Consider the following 25,103-nt stretch of genomic DNA (forward strand, 5'->3'; position numbering starts at 1 on the left):
GACGTAAAAGAACTGAACGAACAGTTCAAAAGAACCGATTCGCGGAACTGAGTCGGACTTCCCATCACTAATTCAAACTCCACCCCTGCTACTCCACTTCATTTTTCCAATGAGCATCAGCTCTCGAATCACCCGAAACAAAGTGACACCTCATCCCTGCAGCAAGCCGCCAAGATGGGGGAAGTAAAAACGCCCAGACGAATGTTCTTGATCAGCATTGCACTTATATACGTGTGTGCTTTTTCATCCATCTACGTTCAGATACCAGGTAGGGAAGTTTCTCTTTTTTTGAAGATGGATGTTTGGCGGTTATGGTGGATTTTGGGTGCGGCATTAATGAATGGTTGCGCATACACATGAACTTGAACTGTTGGGGAATGTCGGCGAAAACAAAACATGATTCCTTTAGGTCATTCATTCATTAGCGCTAACCGTTCGTTCTCCTGTCACGGGGGACCAGTTTCAGTTCAAACTTTTGAAGGACCTCGTGCACAAACCGCATCTCTCCATGCAGAACGACGCATTCTAGCTGATTTGTCTATGTAATATTTTAAACAGGATTTCGAAATGACTGGACACAATGCCCGTATGAATAAACCAGCTTTGCTTCAGTTCCTCCACATGTGCTGATTTTAGGAACCCCGCCAGTTAGTGCTGAGTGCGCACTGTAGTGACCCGTCATCACTCAGGGGCCTTTGAGCTTTTTGTCCCTAAAATCCTCTATGGATATGCCATGTGTATGGCGTATTCATAATGAAGGCTCTTTTCCCCCCAACTAATTATACGGTAGTAGAATGTACCAAGACCTTTAAAAGTGTCAAGCTCCTATGATCCCATGCAACAGCAAAGTTCTTTTTAACGAGCTTTCATCTCTTTACCATTGTGACTCATGCTTTTGCAATGTGTATTACCAAGTGCAGTATTATGCAAGCTGTCTCTAATCTGCATCCATATTAGAGTTGGGTGTAATGCATTACCACAAAGTAATTAATTACTGTAATTTTCCTTGAAAAAGTAAAGGGATTACTCTGTTTGTCTTTAGTGTATAGTTACTTCAGAAGTAATTGATTTGAATGCTGTATAGACTATATAACAGTTTTATCTATATAACAGTGGATTTAACGTAACCTTGTCCCTTTAAATACTTTGGTCAGTTCAAGAATAACTTAAGCACTTTTATATTATTTATTTGAAAGAATTAAAAGAGCAGTTTCACGTATATCCTTGTATTGTATGGTGTAGACTGCCAAATCTGTCCACCAGCAGACTGTGTTTCCCACAGATAAGAGAAATCATAAATGCACTTAATAATAGCTCTCTATTCCCATTTGATAATTTGAGTTGGGTTGTTGGTGGCCCAGCTGCATGTTTAAAACTCAGCAAAGGGAGGCATATTCACAGAGTTTCAGTTCTTTTGAAAATATATATTCCAGTCAGGGCTAAACTCCAGGGCTGTGTTTTTTTTTCTAAAAGCAGCGTGAGCTTAGTTGGTGTCAATGGTGTTACGATCTATGATGCTTTTGGGAAAAGCACATGGAATCTGCACACATGGCATGAGATCCTCAAGGCAGTGTCCCTGGAGGAGCCGCTTGAGGCATAACTGGGTCTTCAAGGAGCATTCAAAGAGAAACCGTTAGTCATACGTTGGCACTGGCACAATACACGGCCTGTTCTCTAACTCAAACCAGCCTGCAATACGTGCACTCTTGCTGTGGCTTGCATGCCAAAAATGTGACCATGCAACTTTGCTCCTCTGCTAACTGCCATCCACCTTAAGAAAGACCTCAGTCACATTAACCCTAAGTTCTGCAACAAAGTAAAGTAGTATTTCCTGATCTCTCTGAACTGATTGTCAGTGTATTGTTACTTAGCAAGCCGCCTAAAGCAGTATTTTACAGTGCACCTGTTTGCATCCAGTGTTTAACACTGCTGGAACATCTGGGGTGTCTGTGCTTGTTTTCAGGCATTAAAAACTCACAGGACGGGTTTGTGTTTTGCTCATTGTCATGGCAGTGTGTGCCTGCCTGTGTTCTGTTGAATGAATGTTTACATACAGCTTGATGCTTTGTGCTTCTACTACCGCAAACAAGCACAACATGCTGTATTAGTGTGTGCAGAACATGAGGGCAGTCTGTCACCACCACCACCACCACCAATGTTTCTAATCAGCACAGTACCTGATGACTTATGACCCTTTTATACCTCACTCATCAATACCTCTTTAAAGTCAAAATGAAATGGCATTCACAACATATTTTACTTCCTGAATTTGACACATTTCTCACATTATGGAAATAAAATGGGCTGGGAATGTTTTTGTTTTTCATTCATTTGTTAACAGGAGTATAGTTTTATCAAAGAATGCGTTTGCCTAAATATTTAATAATGATGTGCACAAGTATAGTTATAATAAAATAGTTGTAAAATATAGTCCTTTGACAATTCATGAAAGTGTTAATTCATCTACAAATGAAAAAAAGTTGTTGATTTACTCACCCTTGTGTCGTTCCAAACCGTAACCGATTTTTGTTCATCTTCGAAACACAAATGAAGATCTTTTGAATGAAATCTGAAAGCTTTCTGTCCCTCCATTGACAGCTACGCAACTACCACACATCAGAAACTTCATAAAGAGATCGTAAAACTAATTCATATTAATTGAGTGGTTAAGTCCAAATTGTCTGAAGAGACTCGATTTCTTTACATGATGAACAGATTGAATTTTTATTTACATATAAACATTGATCAGTGTACATAAACAGAAGCTCAACTGAACCTGCTTGACGCACGAGAACAAACCTCACTGGTTCTTGCTGAAGCTCACAAGCACAAGCTTTACAATCTCTTTAAGAAGATTTTCATGAAGAAACTCTCATCAAAGTTTCAGTTGCGTAGACTGTCAGGACGGACCGAAAGCTCTCAGATGCCATTAAAATATCTTCATTTGTGTTTTGAAGAAGCACGAAAGTCTTACAGGTTTTGAACGACATGAGGGTGAGTAAACTTTTTTTTTTTTTTTTTTTTTTTTAATGGCTGAACTAACCCTTTAAAAGAACCTTCTCATTAATTTGTGAATCGGACTACATTGGTTATGCGTGTATGCCTTTCCGTCTCTTTATTGAAAAGGAAAGTTGTTTCTAAGTCAGATTAAGGTATTACGTTCTCTTGAGTAATGTTCACAGTTAAATCATGCACAGCAAGAGTGATCACATTGACATGAAGCGCGCCTCTGTTTGTGTGTCTCTGGACAGGGTTGTATGGAGATGAAGGTATTGTTCCTGTACGCCTGCAGATGCCGAAAGTGCAGCGGCCGCTGCTGGAGCAGCTGGAGGCCTCCCCGTCCCTGCTGTGGTTGGGGCCGTCTCTGGGTCTGGGGCCCCAGCAGGCCCTGGAGCTCATCTGCCTGCTCGGACTGGTGCTGAGCCTGGGTGCTGTGCTGCTGGGACCCCTGAGAGACAGTCTGATCTACCTCTGCCTGTGGGCCCTTTACCTCTCACTGTATAATGTTAGTAAACGCCTCCTGTCAGAGTATTAAAAGCTATTTAAGTTTATAGAACTATTGTGCACTATGTCAGGTGCTTCTTTAAGTCGTCTTTAGGTGATTTTGCGATTGTGGCCTCTGTGGAACCATAATTGAGATTATATGTTTTGTTTTATAGGTTGGGGGAGACTTCCTCCAGTCTGAATGGTGAGTTCCTCAAGTTGTCATGACTTGCACGTTGACCTTGTATTGTTTGGTATAACCGACACTGGCATAACTGCTTGTTATTTCTCCATTGCTGTTGAGGCTCATAATTGGGGCATTTGCAAGTCAGATTCTCTGCAGCAGAAAAATGATGTTTATGAGAGGGAAAACTGGCCACAAACATTACTGCATATTATGTGCTTGCCCATTAAATTTAATGTGATTGCAGTCCACTAAATGACTAATTGGTGGTTAGCGGGCTGTGCTTTAACTTTTCAAACGAAATTGACCAAATTCTGACTCGTATTTGAAGAACCCAGCCATATCTAGGCACAAGAATATATTTCTTTAAGAAATTGTTCACTTAAAGGGCATATTGCATGTTAGAAGACCCAACGAGTCAATGTATAGAAAAATAATGTAGGAACTAGATTTTCTTTAAAATATACTTATAAATACGCTACAGAAGCTTCTGGAGTCGTTTTTGTGAGAATTTTACTTCCACGTCTGAAAATGGGCGTGACGTAACGGGCGGGAGAGCGGTCGATTCAAACATCAGGAAAACAATGGATTGCAATGACATTTCGGACGCTGAGGAAGTACTTACTCGTATGACGGACCACAGCCATACAATTATGAGCCTGCTGTGCTGCCAAGAGAGCAGGGACAGGCCAGGACTAATGTCGGACAGAACGGTCAGAGACACCATGAGTTGTGGTGTGAGAACCAGTGGAGAACAGGACAGGTGTCTTGGTGAGAGACGTGCTTATAGATATACACGTTCGCTAACGATACACACTGTGCTCACAATATTGTACAGATTATTACCATCGTATATCAGGCCAGCAGACATTAGTATGTTTAGGGTATATTTATACTATTAAATGTGTAAAAATATACTCAAGTATAGTTTCTATTGTACTAAAAACATACCCAAGTACATTTTTAATACATATTTTTCACCTGGGTTATAACAAACAGAAAATTAAAGATTTGAATTTTGTTTTTCAATTACAAGTTGCCTCTATTTAGGGCATGACTACCTATATCACACTATTTCATGCCAATGGTGCAGTATTAGACGATCAATATTTTTGCTTCGGCATCCCATGTTGAACTCCATCATTATCGCCGGGATGATAATCCTCCGATCTGAAGTGAACGCTACACACGACCGCGTTTCTCGAAGCCGATGCGGAAGAGAAATCCCGTCTCTTCACCTGCACAAACCGCACCAGGCACGAAAGATATACAACACCGTCCCTTTTCTTGTTATGGAAACCTGTGGACTCGATGTCCTGACAGGCCGGAGTTTTTGCAACCTCCACAAACAATTTACCATGACGATGATAAATTAAAATACAAAAACTACCGAAAACACACTTACTCACGGCCGCTCTCACTGAATACCAGCCTACTCTGCACTGAGGCGAGGCTGAGGCTCCCTGGCGTGACGTAAAATGACGCGATTTTGAGAAAAAAAAGCAGTTTTTACAAGCAGTCCAAGAAACGCTCACTTTATCTACTAAATTAGTGCCCTTATGAAAAGTTAATGCAGGATTTAAAATGTTTTAAAACGACATATGGTATTTTCATACAAGGTTATATATTCATTTAGATTTTTTTACCTGCAATATGCTCTTTAAAAATGAAAATTCTGTCTTCTGCTGAACTGCACAAAGGAAGATATTTTGAAGAATGTTGGTAACCAGACAGTTGATGGACCCCATTGACTTACATAGTAGGAAAAAAAATACTATGGAAGTCAATGGGGTCCATTAACTGTTTGGTTACCAACATTTGTGTTCAGCAGAAGAAAGACTCTCATACAGGTTTGAAACAACTTGAGGGTGAGTAAATGATGCCAGAATTTGCATTTGTAAGTGAACTATTCCTGGCTTTAAGAAATGATATAAATCTAGTCATGTTTGTAATTCCGTGTGACGGTTTCTGATTCATTGTAATGGTCTCATAGGGATATCCTGCTGTTGGAGGCTGGGTTTCTGGCTGTGCTTGTAGCTCCGCTGGGTTTGCTGCGCTGTGGCTCCTCTCACAAGTACCACGACTCTGTGACCTTTTGGTTGACCCGCTGGCTGTTCTTCCGGCTGACCTTCTGCACAGGTGCGAGTAAGCTGGCCAGTGGCGACCCTGCGTGGTACGGCCTGTCAGGTATGTTGAATCATTTTTAACATCATTCATTCTGTATTGGTTGGGATCAGTTAATTTGTGCTCGTCATGCCGCCCACTCTTATTCATGAGGAAATCGTATGTCACTTTGGTGGAAATCAACTCCTCAAATGATTTGTTATAGAAAACAGCCATTGGTATATGGATTTGAAAATTTAGTGACGTAAATACTTGAAAAAGGAAAAGGCTATGAATGAATTAATATTTGAATTTGCATGAAGTAATGCTAAAAATAGCCAAGAACTGTGAGGCAGACAGCACATCTGTGTGGGACAAACTGACTCATCTGTAGATTACAGTGCTTTGAAAACTCGAGCATCTCTTTTGCAGCACTGAGTCATCATTTTGAGAGCCAGATGAGTCCCACTCCTTTGGCCTGGTTCGTCCATCAGCTCCCTGATTGGCTGCTGAGATTAGGAGCAGTGGCTGTGTTGCAGTGCGAGATCACCATTCCTCTTATGATGTTCTTTGCTCCCATTCGCCGCTTGAGACTGTTCAGCTTTTATGTTCAGGTTTGTTTTATTTATATATATATATATATATATATCAACATCTAATATTGTGTGTGGGCTACTGCAAGTCTTTTTTCCACTTATACCTCTTTTTATACCTTTTTGTCAGCTGTTTCTTCAGCTCTGCCACATCCTCACTGGTAACTGTGGCCTTCTGAACCTGCTGAGCATCGCCCTGAGCGTCTCGTTGCTGGATGACGAACACTTCAGCTCCAGTGCTATTCTGAAGAAGAAGGGCCAGGAGAAAAAGTCCAAGGGTATGAGGAGCTCATATCTCTAACTTCTGTTTTGTGCAGTCATATCTGGTGGGGTAGTAGCAGAATTTGCACTAATGGTCGGATCATGGGGCTCATTAACCCTTTGACGCGTACGATCACACCGGTGTGATCAGTCTTGGCTGGTCCCTGGAGCGTACGATCACACCGGTGTGATTAGAACGGTCAGTGCATCACGTGATCAACTGCTAAATTCAAACGTGCTTTCGCGCGTTGGCTGGCGCTGAGCCAGAGACAGACGCACTCAGTGCTGTCATATATCACAACTATTGAGTATTTTAAACCACATAATGTTTATTTTAGGTTTCAGACATTTAAATACACATAAGTACTAGCAAAACAGTGATTTTGAATTAGTAAAATAGACACTGATGTCTATGGAAACGGCAACAATAATCATTTCCCTTATAATAAGACAAAACGTTTTATTCATATCAGATACACATTGTGTAAGTAGCTTTACATTTTACCCTATTCTTCTCCTAGTTCACCGGCCACTTACTTTCATGTATTTCGTGAGAAACAACAGGTCCGATTCTCTGAACTGTGAAACAAACTAACATGGCGCCGCCCATCGTGCATACAGCTCAACTAACGCGATCGTTATAAATATGTTTAAACAACAAAACACATCCACTTGCACATATTTGACAATCGGAATATCAGTGTTTCATGCTGTAGCTAATACATTTGTGAATATTTTGAATAGAAATGGAAAAAAGACATAAAAGCAGATCATCACTCATTCAGCTCTGTGTTGTGATTGCGCTGTGTCACGTGACAAGAAATGACGCGTCACCATGGAAACATTAAAGTGACAGGTTCTAAATAACGGTCGTCTTGAAAAACTCACGCTGGGGGGTCAGTTAGAATATTTTAAACTTACGTGTGAAAGGGTTAATGCAATCTCAGTAAAAATGCATCGAAGGAGATGTTAATGAAGTCTTTTTGTTCTGCCAGTATCAAACTAGTGTTCAATGTGTGAAGATCCCAACACGCTTATGAGCTTTAATTTGAGTGTATGCCTGTGCTTTTCAGCCTGCGCACAGACTTTTCTCTGTGTTTTGTCTGTGCTGGTGGAGTTGGCCGTCTACATGTTCATCCTGATCAGTACAGTTATTCTCTTCAAGCTGCAGATTAACTGGGAAAACAAAACCCTGTCATCCAAAACCAGTGAGTCTTCAAGTGGGAATATATAAAACTGATTTGCAAAAATGTATCTGATGCTTGCTTTTAGTTTGGTAACAGATTTATAAATATGTGAATACAAACTTAGAATTGCATTGTTTTGTAAAATGTTAGGACGAATCTCATGGAGATATGTTGAGGTTTGATAAATTTACTCCAAAATCAGAAGCGAATGTAGTAAAATTTTCATTAATAAACTGTTTTCATTGACATTTTCATGTGGAGGGAAAAAAACTTTATTTTTTATTTTATTTATTTTGTATTACTTTAGTGAGAACATGCAAAAAAATATGTATTTTCTTTATTTATGGAACTGTGGTGTGCCAAAGGTTTTTGTTCCACGAAAATGCTACAGTGCTAAAAAAAAAATAGCAATACAATAATTTTCTGTATACCAGATTATAGTTTTTCTTTTGATAGTGGGGTGAAATATGAGCCAGACATGTTTTGGCACATTTTGTGAGAATCACCCATTAACCTGCCTTGCCATGAACTGATTTGTTGTTTTTCAAGAATGTTTTGTGATATGAAACTTATTCTGCTATGTCAACAAGGCAAAATATCACCAACAGATGCATCAGTTAATTGAATTATTTGTTGATCTGTTCATTGGTGCTTTCTTTCAGATTTCTCTCAAAAGGAATTTGATGAATTTCTGAAGCATTTTCAGGGCTTCACTCTCTGGGTTGGTGTGCTGTCGTTCACCTGGGAAGCGGTGGCCGCCATGCTAATGTAAGCCCCATCAGGAATGCTTATGAGAATCTGATTATTTTTTGTGTGTGTGTGGTCCTGGTAAACCATACATTGTGGGGACAAAATGAATGCCAGTGATGGCAATGGCAGAAATCTTTGGCCTCGTGTGGACGTTTTTGGTCGACATGAGGGAAAACAGTTAATAAATCGTACTAAAAGAAATTCAGGTTTTCTGAGATGGGTAGGTTTAGGGGACCGAATAATACAGTTTGTACTGTATAAAAATCATTGTCTATGGAAAGTCCCCATAAAACATGGAAACCCAACGTGTGTGTGTGTGTTTGAACAAAAAGTAAAGATTCAGAATTTCAGCTTGTGATTTTGCCAAAGTCCATTGTTACAGGAGGCATGCCAAGAAATCTTGCATCTGTTTCCTTTGTCAGGTGTGTGTGCACACGAGGCTTGGTCAGCAAGGTGTGGTCCCTCATCCAGTGGGCCGTCATCACGGCGGCTGCTGTGGCCGTCTTTGCCCTCAGTGTGGTGAGCTACATGTCCTACATATGCAACCTAACAACTGATGTGTGATTTAGGAGGCTTTGCGTCTCATACAGTCATATTGAAAATGCTATGCTTAACTGTTCTAAATCTCAAATGCTACATAGTTGAACTAGTGACTTTGTATTTGTTAATTTGTTTGCATTTCCTGTAAAGAAAAACCTATATTATTGTCATAACAAAGTATATATCGTTTTTGTTTCCTTTTAATTGCTCCAGTTTTATTACACACAAGCAATACACTGCCCTCTGCTGTCCATAACCATAAAACATGATCTTTATAGATCAGTGATTCTTAACCAGGGGCGGGGCCTGCTAGGGCCTCTGTACAGTTCCAAGGGGGCCTCAAGATGGCATAAAATTATTTAAAATATGCTTTAAAATAAGATAAAGATATAGGACATTTCTATAACAAATATACATTTTAAAAATATTTTATCAGGTAGAAATTGCTGAGAAATGACTATTTGTGAGTAAAAAATTCTTAAAAAAATCACAAATGACGCGAGTCATTATTAATCATGTAAATAAACATTCAGTTATTGAACTGCTTCTGTAATTTATGGGTTTAAATTATTTTAATTAAATATTGATGTAAATAGAATTTTTTTTTTAAACAACATTTAAGTGTTTATTTTAAATTGATTTATACATAGCCACTGCAAGTTTCTGTAAATAACAAGGTTTGAAAATGAGCAAGTTTTTCCTTTACAACAGAAATCTTGGGTGGCCTTCAATTATTGTCTTTGACAATGGGGGGGATTGAGAAGTGCTGTTATACACTGAACTGGTGTAAAAATTTAACTTTTTTTTTTTTTTTTTTTTTTTTTTTTTTTTTTTTACCTGCCTTTGTAAGTAAGTACATTTGTGTTGATGTTTCCTCTCAGGTTCCATACACAGCCATGACTGGCATACCAGTGATATCTGAAGTGCGGGACGCGTACAGCGCCGTAGAGAGGTTCCAGCTGGTCGGGGCATACGGGATCCAGCACAGAATAATCTCCACTGAGGGCAGGCCTGAGATCATTTTAGAGGGAAGCTATGATGGCCTGACATGGACGGTGAGAAAGACAATGGGGAAGGATGCCATTCAACAACAATCCAAATCTTTTTTACTCTCTGAGTAATGACCCAGGCAGCCATTGTTTCCATGAAGTATTCATTCAACGGAAAGGTTAAAGTTTATCCTCAGTGGACTGTATTCTTATCCTGTTGCAGGAGATGAACCCCATGTATAAACCAGGAAATGTGAACACCGCCCCACCCATAGTAGGACCTTACCAGCCCCGGCTGGAGTGTCTGATGTGGCAGGCGGCTCAAGAGGGGAGCGATCAAAGCCCCTGGTTTACAGGCCTCGTACAGCGCCTCCTACAGGGCAAACCAGAGGGTGAGCGACCATAGCAGGGGTCACTACTTATCAGCCTACATTTGAGACTTATTTGAGTTGTTAACCTGTTTTTCCTTCCTGTAGTGGTTAGTCTACTTCAGGTGGATGAAGCGCAGTACCCCTTCAGTCAGAAACCACCAGCCCTAGTCAAAGCCAAGCTTTACAACTACCACTTCACAGACCCTGCCAAAGACAAGTGAGCTCCATTCCTTTCTATTCAACACCCATTCACATTAGGATATTGCGCATAATTATATTGTGGTTTCAGATTAGTGCTAGATTTTGTGAAAATATTTTTTGTAAATGGAGAGAATAATTTAACTGTCTGTCTGCAGAGAACTGTCTGGGGAGAAATAGAAATAATAATAATGAACATTTATAAAGCCGCATACCAGCCTGAATCCGCTCTCAGGTTTACTGTACTTGTGTTTGTTGTTTTGGAAGGACCCATCTGCAGGCTTGGTGGAGGCGGAAGTACAACGAGGAGTTTTTTCCCATTGTGACCCTTGATGATCTGACGCTTGAGAAACTGCTAGATGAGTCTGGACTAAAGGTGAAGTAGAAGACAAACATGAATCTTTCACAGTAATATGCATTGGGAAAGCAAATAGATTAAGTTGTGATTTCACTTTGACTACAAATGAACACTGAAACATGTTTGTTTGCGTGCAGGAGAAATTCCCAAATCAGCCCAGCTCAGACACACCTGTATGCCAAATCCTGAGCCAGATTCGGGGCCACGTCAAAGGCCTCTCGGGGTCCCTGGTGCTTTCAACACTGTTAGCTACTTTGGTCGGCATTTTCCTCGTCAAAGCCGTCTTTTCCTGGGCTTCAGGAGGCAAAAAACCCAGACCAGCTTCAGCTGATCACAAAACTAAGAAAGCCAAAGAGCCCTCTGAGACCGCGGAGAAAAGCCACGCGGCTTCTCTGTCCACCCGGGGCGGCAAAAAGGACTCTGAAGAAAGAAAGGTGGATTCAGAAAAGAGCCCCCGGAAGAGGAAATGAGCTCTTGCTGTCACTTTGTGCCTTTGTTTGGCCAGATGCAATGACAAATGAATCTTTCTCAGGTGTACTTTTTTTTTTTTTTTTTTTTTTTTTTTTTTTTTTTGAGTCTTTTGATTTCCTTCCTGTCACACACCTCAGATTTGTGTTTACCACTACACCATTTTATCTCTTTGTGTCAAAACCACTCAAATGTCAAATGCACAGTATGCATGGTACTTGGTGTAATTGGCTTTGAACATAAACCAAGTCCATTTTTAAGCCGTCACCTACGCCCTTCTTTATACACCGTGGACGTCCCAAAGATTACAACAAAAGCACAATGCAACTTTTTCATGCTATGTAACTCATTAAATGGTTGTTAATAAATATTGTTCTTTAGTTGTCTTTCTAATCTTTAATATTTGTTCAGCTACTAAAATCAACATCCAAAAAATGTATTTCACCTTAATGTAATGTTGAAAAGGTGCCTCTTTATAAGGACATGGGTGGAATGTTTCTTGGATGAGATATTTAATTTTAAACTTCACCTTATATTGTTTCTCAAGTAAAGGATGTACCAGTTCTGTCAAAACTTAATCCACCTGTCAATCATACATTTCATAGTTAAAAATTGCAAACCAGTTGTCAGTCAGCACTAGATGGCAGTGTACACATCATCACTGCACACTTGGGTTTATGGTTTAGGGTTTATGGAGTGACATTTACTTCAAAAACTAAGAATATACAACCGAGGCAGGATTTTAAATGTTAAAATGGGTCATATATAATTATTTAACACTGAGGCCAAATGTTTCATTATAATTTAGCAAGATTTACAGTATGCAGATTGCATTTAGTAGGAATAGAAAAGTTTGAGTATGTTGAACAAATATCTAATGCCTTCAAGTTAACATAGAAACTTTTTATTTGAACAATGATTTGAATTCTATTATTAAACAATTATTTAATGAATCATTTATAAATATTAATACACAAATATGTGTATATAATAAGTGTTTATTAATTATAAACCTCCTTTTAGGGTTCATATTACCGTGTATTTCTTTGTTTACACTGGTCATTATTTAATAATAATGATGGATTACATGTAATGGTGCAATAATTTTGTGGATCATCTTGTAATTGCATACTGTTATTACTGTGTTTAAAAGAAAAAAGAGAAAATTGAAACCCGTCTTAGCTGGTTTAAGTTGTCTTGAGTTGGTCTCGCAGAATGACCTTGCTGGAAAGTGCTCGAAACCACATTAAAACCAAGTGCTCAGGCAGATACACCAGCAAACCATTTAAGTTTAGCCATATATTATGTGTGAACGTCTTATCTTTATAGTCTGAGCTGCTCTGCTAACCTGGTCAGGGTTTTTGGGTACTTTCAGCTTGTCAGCCTGATTTTAGAGGGGATTTGGGTACTTTTCAGTTGGTTAGTCTGTTATGTTGACTGGTTTTCAGGCTGTTCAGGTTAGTTTTAAGGCGTTTGAGGCACTTTTCATCTGGTCACGTTGGTTTTAGGAGGAGTTTTTGGCCACTTCTCAGCTTGTTAGGCTGGTTGTAAAGGCATTGTAAAGGCATTGGGGTTCTTATTATTTGGTGTAGTTGGTTTTAGCTTTGGATGATGGTTTACCTTCTTAGGATGGTTTAAACAGCTTTTTTTCGTTTATTTTTTTTAAGAAGGGCACACAACAAACTCCCATGTCACTTGTGATTGAGGTCTGGATGAGTCACGGAACCTCCTTTGAATAGTTTTTCTCTATTTTACACATAAAAGTGAGTCAAAGCGCCCTACCTCTTAAACACAGAGGACAAGTCCATCCGCCCCCATTCAATTCACAGAAGCGCTTCAGGGCGAAATTACGCACAGGCGTCGCGCGCTCAACACGCCATGCTCTCCATCGGGACCGTAGGAAAAAGGCACGCCACAACCACTGATCCCTTCCCGTCCTGTGATTATCTCCATTCAGATGAGCAGGCGGAAACATGCCTGCATTCCGCTGTCAGGGAAAGCGAAGAAAGTAAGGAAACGTACGGCTGATTTGTTTTTAATAATCCCATGTTCCACATGAGGGAGATTAAGGTGAGTACACGCACTTTTGGGGACGCGCACGCACACAGCGTAACCAACTCACTTTCTATGCAATCGTTGATTACTTTTCATTACTTTATTGAGGTTGTCTTGTAAAATGATTATGATTAAGAACACGATCCTGTGATCATGTTCAGACTGGATAGGCGTTATTACTGTCTCTAATACTGTAACTACATTGAGACTTTTTCGTTACAGATCGGAGAAAGCATTTGTGTATTAGTGTTGCTTTTTTCTGGGCTTGTGGCGTGCTCAGGTGTTTTTGGAAGCCCTTTAACTGATGATGTGGCCACGTTGGAAACATTGGTAAGATCTGCAACAGAGTTTTTATTCAGGCTGGTTGGTTTACTGGTCACTCAGGCTGGTTTTAGAGGGATTTTGAGCTGTTTCTCGTCTGGTCACGCTGAAGGACCAGTTGAAGACCAGCTTAGCCTGCTTGGAGACTAAGATCAACAAACCATTTTAGGCCGATTATGAACAAATTTTCTACACAATTCAGGACTTTTTTTCTTTCTTTTTTCTTCTTCTTTTTTTCCCAATTGAAATAGTACATTTTATACAGCCAACCAATTCTTGTTTTTCAACCCATCAGAGTGAGAACATTCCCAGTGACTACAGAATCCCTATCGACTTCATCACCAAGGATGTGGTTAGTGTGATACATGATACTATTTGATAATACGGATGCATCTACGGTGGCCCAAAATCACATTTGGACGATTGAGCTGCACTTAATGTATGAATTTAATTGCATTAGAGGATAAAATATCAGACCACATGGCAAACAAATGAGGCAAAGCTTTCCTCTCAACAAACATTTTTGGTATTCATAAAAAAATTCAATGGATCTGTTTCATCATGTAAACCTAACAAACTTTTTATCTGGAAATGTCTTGAAAATGCAATCATGCATGTTTCTTTGAACAAAATAGCCCCTGGTTTGAAAATTTTGATATTTCGTACAAGTGTCCAAATTAATTTTGAGGCCATCAGCAGATAAAACATTATGTTTCACATGGGGACAGAGTGGTTGTGGTTTGTGACGGTTCCAGGAGTGACGCCTAAATATTTTTCTTTTCTGATATTTAAGGGTGGAGCTTGCTGGCTATATGTAAACCTGTATAAAGTTGAAAGCAGTTTAAAAACATTGGCCCTCAAGTTTGGCAACCTGTCCACCAATAAAGCCAACATCACTATTTTTATAACAATGCTGCAGGGTTTCCGTTTCACTCTGGAGGGAGAGGAGCTGGTAATTCCTTCTCATTTACATTGGTATTCTTTGAAACGCTGTCATGGCTGTCGGCTCACTCTGGTTTGTTTGTCTTCAGGAGCTGACGATGCAAACATTCGAATGTCACTACAAAAGGGTAAAGTGGCCATCTAGACGTTACTTCAACCATGTTAAAGAGGTTCTTGCAGTGGCCGGGTCCACTCTCGGCGAGTTTCGTCACTGCACACCTCCCCCCTGCCAGACCCCCGCAGCCCCTCCTTTCACACCAGGTGAATGCACATAATATTGTTTTGTTATGTATATGATGCATGAGCAGGCCTAGATGGAATCTGAGGTTTTTGGAGGCGAAATATCTGCAGAATGGATGTAATTCTGCAGAATTGATGCAAAGATATTAAAGCAGCGGATACCGGTATGTAAAATGTCCAATTCTGTGGAAAACTGTTGATGTTTTTCAGGGTTCCAAGGAGGCAGATTCCATCATGAGTTTGTTCAAACTTGAGTACATGCATGCAAAATTTGAGCATATGTGTGCAAAACACACACTATAGCAGGTAAATCAGTAGTCTTGCTGTTTGTAAAGCAGGAGTGTAGCGTTAACCAAGCATTCTCGAGAATTGTGTGAAAGCTTTTTTCGGAGGGTCCCGTATGAGAACGTCCTTGAGCTCCATAAAGATATGATTTACTGAGTCTGGTGTGGTGGAACTTGACAGGCCTCTACAAAGCCCAGACCTGTTTTTAACTTAGACTTTTGTCTTGTTCTTTAAAAAAATGTAAATGTAAAAAATAGTATTCTCAATATAATGTTGAGTTTTAGTTGACAGAAAGTGCTTGATTAAATATTAAAACATTTTAATACAATATGTATTCTGTCCTTGTTGTGAGAACGTGAGCTCCTAAAATACTGTAATACAGTATTATGAATTATTTATGCTTTTTTATTCATTGTCTGTGTTTTAGTGCATTGTTGTGGAAAGATCTCATATGTACAAGATGCGTTTCATTTTACCAATAATCATTAGTTTCAGCTTGTGCTGATTAAATGGATAAATGCTGCTAAAATTACAATACTTAGTTTCTAAAGGTCTTGGGGTTTGTGAGGGAACTGCAGGGAGTTTGTGATTTGATTAAAAAAAATGACACTTAATATAAAATTAAAATAAATACATAATTTTAAAATGAAAGCATTTATAACAAAATTTCATTATTTTATTTGTTTACCTCATGTGACCATCAGCTGACATCAGAGAACTGTGAACACGGGAATATGTTATTAAATTATTGAAATATTAACTTAAGATCTCAGGGGCTACTTTAAATATGTTGTGTCAAATGAGTTTGGATGGAAAAAAAACAAGGATATATATATATATTTTTTACATTTTGTCACAGTTTCTCATTTAGGGTCATGAGCATGCCTGCAAAATTTTGACACTTTTCAGGTGTTGTGGAATGTGTGTACAAAATTTCTGAAAATTTTGATGTTCACGGGTCAATACTCGCAATTTTATGGTTAACCGTATCTGCACACACCCCCCAAAAAAAAAAAAAAAAAAAAAAAAAAATGTATGTCATTTTAATGTCAGTTTCTCAACTATCCTGAGTATTTAAATTTACATTTATGCATTTGTCAGACACTTTTATCCCAAAGAAATGTAAACTGCGTTGAAGGCGTACATTTTTATCAGTTCAACTATTTCGAATGCATGATTTTGGCGTTGCTAGCGCCATGCTCTTCTGTTTGAGCTCCAGGAAAGCACACAAAAATAAAACAAAACCATTTAAACCTTTTTTTTTAAACTAAATTTTACAATTTAAATTAAAAAAAAAATGTTACAATACTGGTTATAATATTCATATTTCAAAAATGGTCCATTTTTGTTTTTATATATATCATTTGTTTTTGTTGTAATGTGTGAGAAGTATTAATATTAAAGGTTTACTGTTTTTACCTGATTTCTACCTGAATCCAATTAGGGTCCATTTAAACCGCAAAAACCTTACCCAAAATTCGAACATAATACAAGTTTAACTACCATTTTCATCAGTAATTTCATTGAGGAGATTAACACTGGCTCACTGATGCTCTTGTGTTTGAATGGAAGCAAATGTCCCAACATAAAGAAAGCCTTCTCAGAACAATGGAAGACGCTAGGGAGGATAATGAGGATCCTTATTATTGCCAATGCTTTTAAAATTAAATGCTCAGCAAACACAAATGGGTGTGGTGTTCATATGTCCACATACTTCTTTCTATATAGTGTAGTAGTGTACACGTAAGAACTAAAAAGGGAATTTGGTCTTATGTTCTGGCAGGCAAAAGCAGACAGCAGAACGGTATGAACGGAGCGATTCACGGGCTCTTGGCGGTGCTCATCATCCCCTGCATGGCGCTTCTTGTTCTCTCTGTCAGGATGGTAAGTTAGTACCCTTATATATTACACAATATATAACCATGTTTACCAGCAGAAGTAGCTTTTCCCTGCGTCACGATAGTGAGGAAGCCCTGAAGGCGTTCAATGACATTTTTGGCATTTTTGCATTGACATGCTTCGAGAACACCCGTGTCTTGCATGTCTCACTAAGATCAATTATGATAGAAAATACAAAGTTATCTCAATCTGCAGGTATTCAGAAGAGGAGGCTGTTGTGCACAAAGAATGCATGAAGTTGCTCTCAGTTTGCCTGAGCCCCAGGACGGAGCTGAAGAAAGCAGAACCGAGCCCCACGGCGGAGCTGCGCGAGGGGATTCTGGTTCCAGCTCCACTAATCAACAGGACAGGTAGCAGTCTGTTAGTTGCAACAAGTCTTTGTCTTTTTACCAGTTAGTAAACAAGACCTAACAAAGCCTATTTTTCCATCACCATGTGGCATCCTCACAGGGCGTGGCTGGATTCTTTAGGGTGTGCAGACACAGAGGTTTAATCAAAAATGCATGAGGGAAACCAATGGAAACAGCAGTATTTTTGTGGTCGAAATAACCGGATTAATGAAGATGACAATGAAGGGAATATTTTGGCGGTGACAGGAGGAGTGCATCAGATGTTTTTAGATTTACCTGTACCTGCTCACCACAAAAAACATTAGGCTGAAGAGACAAATCGCAACTTGTGTCGGCCGGGTCCATTAACCAACCAATGAGAATCCGGGATGCCATCCTAAAAACGGCCATGGAAAAACCTTTATGATTTCATCCGACAGGAAGTGTCTCTCTTTGATGGGCCCGTTGGCTGGTCGGCTGCAATGCCCGCGGCAGCTCGTTGGTTTTGAGGAACGCTACTGGTCCTGCAGAGGATAAATGGCTTTTTTGTGCCAGCGCCCCATTGCATGAGGACGGTGGTTAATGTTTCACCAGAAAACGTCTCTGGAACAGAGCATGGGCTTGTCTAGAAACACGTTTGATTTAGAGCGTGGACAACAGTGCTAAGATTTTTGGCGTTTTACTACTCATTTATTTGCTGATACTGATGGAGGGGATCTTTAAGCCCTTGATGCGTGTCTGTGAACGCTGGATCCTCACAAGATCCGGTCCTTCTGTAGAGGGAGGTATCAGACATCGCACCCTCGTTTCATCCACTTTGGCTTTCACATGTCCAAACTCTGTCTCTCTCACACAAACACACTCCAGCTGGAAGAATCCAACGTCTCTGTCCCTCTTGAGAGGGTCTGTAAGCCAGGTCATCGGTCCGATTGCGTTGTATTAACTAGCTTGGCCATGTACACATGCTCACACGCTCTTGCGGCTCAACAAGAGCTGATTGTTTTCGAGACAATATGGGGAAACCCAGAGAGCATGAGAAAAGAGCTCACATGATGAAGATGTAACATCAACATGACTCATATCCCATAATTTAATCCCACTTGCTATAGAATCTCTCGCTCACTCTCTTCCGGTGTCTGTTTTTCTTCTCACTGTAGCTAAATAATATTCATGTCAAGAGATTAAGGCCAACTAAGTAGATTAGAATAGATTTTTTTTCTGATTTTAAAGGGGTAGTTCACCCAAAATTGAAAATCGTTCACTCACCATGATATCGTATGACTAACCTTCTTCCATAGAACACAAAAGGAGAGGTTTTGACGAATGTTCTGTCTAATGAACATGCTCATTGTTAATGTGAACTACACCTGTTCTAAGACACCTTTGTGAACTGACTTCATAAAACACCAGTTAGTTAAAAGACATTGTAAAATTAAGTGAAATTTGTGCAAAAATTGGGTTTGCTTTTTTGAACTTGGGTTTGTTGATACCCCTTGGTTTGATACTTTGTATCTAATGCAATTGAACTCATACATTATATGCGACTTAAGAGTCCAAATACATTTTTTAAAGGGATTTTGAAGTGCAATGAGATTTGTGAGAAACCTCTGTAAATGGGCTATATGTAGAATTCAGAAACCCTTTTAGCGACACTGATGGGCATTAAGTGAACTGCAGTAATATACAAGAGACTGAACATGATTCAAGGCCCTGATATACTCACAGCGAAGTTATTTTTCGTTCTTCGTTTAGAAGGTGAAGTTCCGTTACAAGATGTTCACACATTGGCAATAAATAAGTGATTTAATATATAAAAATTCTTACATATAGCCCCTTTAAATTTCGGTTTATTGTGCACAAAGCTGCCATTTGGCTCCAGAATATTGTCCATGAGTCATGTGGACTACATTTAGAAAAATATTAGGTGCTTTCTTTGTTATTTTTGTTACAATATAAGTGCAGCATGAACATTCTTCAAAACATCTCATTTTGTGCTCCACAAAACGTGAGTATGCATAAATGACAGTTTTTGTTTTTAGATAAACTATTTCTTTAAAATATGACCTAAAACAACCCTTTTATGCTATTTTCGAATAGTTTTTTGTTTTTTTTCATGTATCCCAGATAGTCCTGAGAATCCCCCTTTGACTCATTGTGCATCACTCTGTCATTCTTCCAGAGTGGAATCAGGTACTGGCAGTGGAAATCTCAAGCTCCTCTCCATGTAACTTTCTCTTTTTTCTCCATCAATGCGTGCGCTGTCAACTGTTGTCGTAAAGCATGACTGCCAACTCATAACCGCATGAGGTCGATAATGTCAGCCTGGCTATCATCAACCGCAGAGCGACTGTAACAAAGGGTCCTCTCATGCGGACAGAAACGCCGCTCTTTATGGTCTATAGTGAGTGTCGTCCATCAAACTTCAGTCAAAGCCCACTCTTGACTCGCCGACTCAGCTTCCGACACACACACACAGATACATTCACACACTGAACGGCCCCCAGTGTCATTAACATCAAGTCTTGACTCATAAAGCAGGTCTGAAGTGTGCAATGATTTACTAAACAACCCCTTGAATCATCTGAATGTCACTGAGGAATCTCCGTGGCACGAAAAGCAAAGGATGACTAATGGTTTACGCGCATTTTAAATACAGTTTTTTTGTTCTCTATTGATTATTAATAATCAAAAGAATGTAAATATAGCTGTTGAATATAAAACATGTTTATTTTTAATTGTAAAAGTAGAAAACAGGTAGATTTTTTATTCTTTATTTAAAAAGAGTAACGATTTTTTATTTTATATTCATTAATATTTTCGCCATATAACAGTGTTGTAAAATTGAATAATAATATTCTTGCAAGTTGTATTGTGTGGATTGTCTCATATTGTATCGGTTATGATTTCAGGTCAGTATTTTTATATAATTACACTTCTACAGTTATGCAATACCTGTAAACTTGTCATGGGGCATTCAAATAAAATGGAAGCTTAAGATAAAATCTTTTAAAAAACGAGTAAATTGTCTGTCATCGAACCCAAAACAGACTTCTACAGACATATGTTGAGTTGCTGTTAAAAAGCTTTTGACCTGAGAGGTCTGGAATGAATTTTTTGGAGAAGGCGATGCTGGTTGTCTTTAAAATGACAAATGATACCCCTGGGAACAGGCACAAACCTGAACTTAGTGAAAGAAAACAATGGTCTTACGAGAAGGTTTTAAGTGTCTTTGGTCAGACATAAACCGCAGCTTGGTCTTTGTACAGCATGTTATTTTTAAAACCGCAAATTAGCCCATCCCAATCTGATCACATTACTCCAGAGAAGAAATCTGACTTTAATAATCATCATGATTGTAGCTCTGATGGTTGTTCTGGTGATGCATATACCCCTGATCATAACTGCCATTATAGCTCTGTTGGTGTTGCAAATTATGAGGGCGAGTATTGTACATTTGACTGTTGCCCTGTTCGTAAAATACAGGATTGTTATATTGATCATTATTCTCATCAGCATATTTCCCACTGTCCATTTGAGGGTTAGGGGTTTGAATTTCAAACTGGTGGTTTTCTGCACTGTACTGCTGGTGTTCAGGCTCTGCTGCAGGGTTCTCCTCCATGGCGTTCAGCAGATTATTGGGATGCAGTTCCCTCGTTTTGCGGCCAATGCATTTGTAGGTTTGGACGCCAAAGATAAACTGAAGAATCTGAGCATTATGAGACAAAACGATCCAAATGCATTAGATTTGTGAACGTTTTTCTATATTAAAATACTGGTAAGACTTTACAAAAAGGTTCTATTTCTAACACATTAATTAACTACATAAGTTAACATCCCAGCTAACAACATTTGGTTCCCAGAACATCCCCAGAATAGATATACTAACGTTCTCTGTTGGTTAGCCAGGAAAGTTTTCTTTACATAAATAGAATGTTTCCTGTTGGTTTGGAGAACGTTTGTACATTCTCAGAATGTTCACATTAAGTTCTCGGAACAAAGTTCCCCTAACCTCTTTACTCTGATATAATTCAATTCACCCTGCTGTACCTCAGTAATCATCAGCACTGCCACATCCTATATAGTATAAGTGGCATGGAAGACGGATGGACATCAATAATCAGTAGCCTACTTCAAACCATGTCTTGTTTTGATCTATTGTTTAATCATTAGAAATAATCCAAGCACATAAATCATTATATGGAGGATTCAATTTCTCCATTCAAATGTAAGATTTCGTAGAGCTTGTATGTACCACAATAACCCAGATTTATATTTAATTACATCATAATATGTACATGAAAAATTGGAAACAACTATGGGACATCGTTGTGCAGCAGCAAGCATCACAACAGAGAAAGAAACCTCAAGGTTGATCCAGGTAAATGTGTGCAAATATATAGGGCGGGCCATTCCTATATTTTGCCTGGGGCCTCTAAATCACTAAATCCTCCCCTGCTATTGCTAATAGATACACAGATTGATATACACATAATTTGCATGCTCATAGCATTAGCATCGTCTCTGTGTATCTATTACATCCATAAATCCCATAGCAGATCTAGGCAGGTGGAGCTGGGGGAGGTGGAGGGTTCAGAGGAGCTCTGATAGCGCACTGCAGGACTAGCTTACAGCAAACACTGATATTTAAATGTCTCATTTGGTCATTGACAATCTCATTGGCTGCAGGATCAATGATGCAATTGCTTGTAGATTGCATGTAAAGACCAATCAGCCTGCGCTCTCTAGAGTTTCAAGACTGAACTAGATATTTAATACATTAACATTAAACTAATGGGATCTTATGGTAAAGTGCTACCAAAATTTCAGTTTAAAGCAGTTTAAAAATATTCCAGGTTAAATACAATTTAAACTCAATCACTAAAAGTGCATTGCATTATGCACTTACCAGGGAGAAATATAAAGTACAACAGTTATATTTATTTTTTATTTTATTTTTGCTGTAACCGTCAATTATTATTATTTTTTTGTGTTACTTACAAGAGAAAAAATAGCTGTATAAGTCCAAGATGTCAATTTGTACTTAACCCAGAATACTATTTTAACTGGTTACATGTTGTGTGAAAAATCATTTAGTTATTTGCTCTCTCTTTACCTGAATCAAAAGAAGGCCAACCTCCATTCCAAGTATTAAGGTTATATTCATCTCTAGCCAGTCCACAAGAACCTTCTCACAGCCCTATCACCAAAAAAAAAAAAAAAAAAACGGTTTTAGTGTGCAAATTAAATCAACAGGGAAAAGATGAAGTAAAGGTTGGGATGATGGGAAAAGGCAACACATGTTACCGTTTCATAGATGTCTGAACCGTTTCCAAAGCTGTGTGTTCCATCCAGAATTGGGCAGGTACCATTGAAACAGGAGCACGGGTAGATGTCAGCCTCTTCCAGGGATTCAATAACCGTGTTATTCCTCCATTCATTTGAGGTCAGTCTACCACAGCATTTTGCCTACAGCAAAGATAAAAGAAAAAAGTACCTCTGTCAAACCACCTTGCAGATTGTCAGAAAAGACTGTTGCATTCCTGATCAGTAAAGGTGTAAATCATGCGCGTACAGCAGTCTGCACACTGTCTAGAAGTTTCCAGGACGTTTGGGTTTCATTTCCTCCATACTGCCTAATGATGTCGTCCACATTGTCCCTCAAATATTGCCCAATCTGGTAACATTCGACATATGCGTTAGGTTAGACAATTTGTTTAATCGTTATATCAAGCAGTTACTTCTTAGCGAATGTCTCAAGTGAATTTGAAGTCAGCGTTGATTTTCCGTATATTAATAAAGCAAAGACTTGCCCTCTGCTTTTGTATTAATAGCACTAAGGTGATGAAAATCTGACCCAGTATGATGACGATTAAGAAGCACAGATACTGAAAAAAAAACAGAAAAGATTAAATGTTAATAGCAAGCTTTTATAACAGCGTTAAAGTTATTATCAGTGTCTCTGTGTACTGTGCATGAATGTACAGTCATGCTTACAAATATGATGGAACATCTGCTCTCAAAATAGGCACCGGCACAACCCAGCAAAGACACACCAACCACAGCAAGTCCGATGAAAAAGAGCCCCCCAGCCACCACCTTTACGTGCTGTTCTGAGAGACCGCACGTTTCGCTTCATTAACACCACAAAATCAGATATAAGGACAAACGCTCACTCTAAATTGGCTATGGATGATATAGACTCTTTTTTAATGAGAGACAACATCTTGCCCTAAAACATTATTATAGGTACTGTGGTGCAATTTGCAATAAACATGTATTGTGTAAGATAACTCATATTTTGAGTTGAAACATAATGACAGACTATCACAAACAAGAAAACTTACCGGAGCTGAGAACAATTACAAAGGTGTCTGTGTCAAACAAAATCCAAGCAGAACACGCAAAAATGCTGATGCCAAGAATCTGTCGAGATTATTTAATCTGTTACTTGTTTGTACATGTCATGCATGAATTTAGATGTTTTATTGGAAGTTCCTCATACAGAAGTCTATGTCTTTATATACTGCTGGAAGAAAACGAGCACATCACATTATGGGCTGAATGTCAATGTCCACTGTATGATTCATATATCTGATTGCTGTCCAGGAAGCTCTTTGTAACTAATAAACATAAAATGTCTCTAAAATCCTTGCCAATAACATACAGATCTATGGTTCCTATATTTAATCTTACCACAAAGAAGGCATTGACAAGCATTAGAAAGAATTTCAGGATCTGAAGTTTGTCGTCTGCTTTCATGTTGCCTTTAACAAACTGTTACAGCTTCACATGAAACCTAAAAGAGGTTGTTCGGAAACAGACAACACAAATATAAGTTACAAAAAGACCACATTCCTTGAAGAATAGCTTTCACAACGAAATTAAAAACAAAATACTGAATAACACATCAAAACTATACTGTCAATTGCTTAAGTGCCACAGGAATTCACTTTCAAAGGTTTGAATTACCTGTATTGCTAAACCAGTTTTCCTTGTTATTTGTCCAATTTGGAATGGTAAAAGTCTAAACTGTCTGAAGTTTTTACGTTATACATCCATTTTTCTTCTGTGGTTCAAGTATGTGTATTTCATACCATCTGGTAACATAATGGTTTCCTGGAGATCCTTGTAATGCATCTCAGGCTTAAAGTTCACTTCCTCATAACAACATAAATGATTAACTTTAACAATCACTTGTGTTGTGCTTTTACACCTGCATGTGCCCAGTGTTTTGTGTTTTAATTAGGGGTTTTGACAGGGTTCAGAATGTGAAAAAATGATTATCTTATTTCCTTTTGCTATATTGTGCAATCAATGGTTTGTTTGTTTTTTTGTTGTTTCACCAGTTTCATCTACTAATAAACAGGTAGCAAGAAGTACCATGGTTTGAACTGTGGCTTTTGGACATGGAACCATTGCCATGACTATTTTGGAAATATATAATGGTAACTAGTTTGGACTTATCCTGATTATAATAAAATAATAATTGAACATTGGAATTCCATGTAAATAGCATAATAATTGAATAGGAATCAAAGTAGTATCTG

General features: G+C 38.7%; 3 protein-coding genes across 3 annotated transcripts; 2 read left to right on the forward strand and 1 right to left on the reverse strand.

Annotated features, from left to right (window-relative positions):
- Positions 1-83: 83 nt before the first annotated feature.
- Positions 84-11,865, forward strand: lmf2b (lipase maturation factor 2b). Its single transcript, XM_056245174.1, has 14 exons — positions 84-268; positions 3,252-3,505; positions 3,660-3,688; positions 5,661-5,854; positions 6,203-6,384; positions 6,494-6,641; positions 7,698-7,832; positions 8,474-8,579; positions 8,984-9,080; positions 9,983-10,156; positions 10,314-10,482; positions 10,567-10,678; positions 10,927-11,035; positions 11,155-11,865. The coding sequence occupies exons 1-14, from the start codon at positions 175-177 to the stop codon at positions 11,485-11,487; spliced, it is 2,136 nt and encodes a 711-aa protein (XP_056101149.1). The 5' UTR covers positions 84-174; the 3' UTR covers positions 11,488-11,865.
- Positions 11,866-13,259: 1,394 nt separating this feature from the next.
- kitlgb (kit ligand b) lies at positions 13,260-19,194 on the forward strand. Its single transcript, XM_056245179.1, has 8 exons — positions 13,260-13,555; positions 13,763-13,870; positions 14,157-14,213; positions 14,655-14,813; positions 14,893-15,064; positions 17,112-17,212; positions 17,423-17,577; positions 17,678-19,194. The coding sequence occupies exons 1-8, from the start codon at positions 13,532-13,534 to the stop codon at positions 17,718-17,720; spliced, it is 819 nt and encodes a 272-aa protein (XP_056101154.1). The 5' UTR covers positions 13,260-13,531; the 3' UTR covers positions 17,721-19,194.
- A 485-nt stretch (positions 19,195-19,679) lies between these two features.
- On the reverse strand, positions 19,680-24,693 carry si:ch73-139j3.4 (CD82 antigen). The gene is made up of 9 exons (XM_056245187.1): positions 24,526-24,693; positions 24,250-24,352; positions 23,901-23,979; positions 23,551-23,666; positions 23,367-23,441; positions 23,129-23,230; positions 22,861-23,022; positions 22,670-22,753; positions 19,680-21,262 (listed from the first exon to the last, which is right to left on the reverse strand). Exons 2-9 carry the CDS (start codon positions 24,313-24,315, stop codon positions 20,894-20,896), a joined length of 1,053 nt encoding a protein of 350 aa, XP_056101162.1. The 5' UTR covers positions 24,316-24,352; positions 24,526-24,693; the 3' UTR covers positions 19,680-20,893.
- Positions 24,694-25,103: the final 410 nt, after the last annotated feature.

This window comes from Rhinichthys klamathensis, unplaced genomic scaffold (assembly GCF_029890125.1).
Source record: "Rhinichthys klamathensis goyatoka isolate OS25496 unplaced genomic scaffold, OSU_Roscu_1.1 h1tg000029l_1, whole genome shotgun sequence".
Lineage (NCBI taxonomy): Eukaryota > Metazoa > Chordata > Actinopteri > Cypriniformes > Leuciscidae > Rhinichthys > Rhinichthys klamathensis.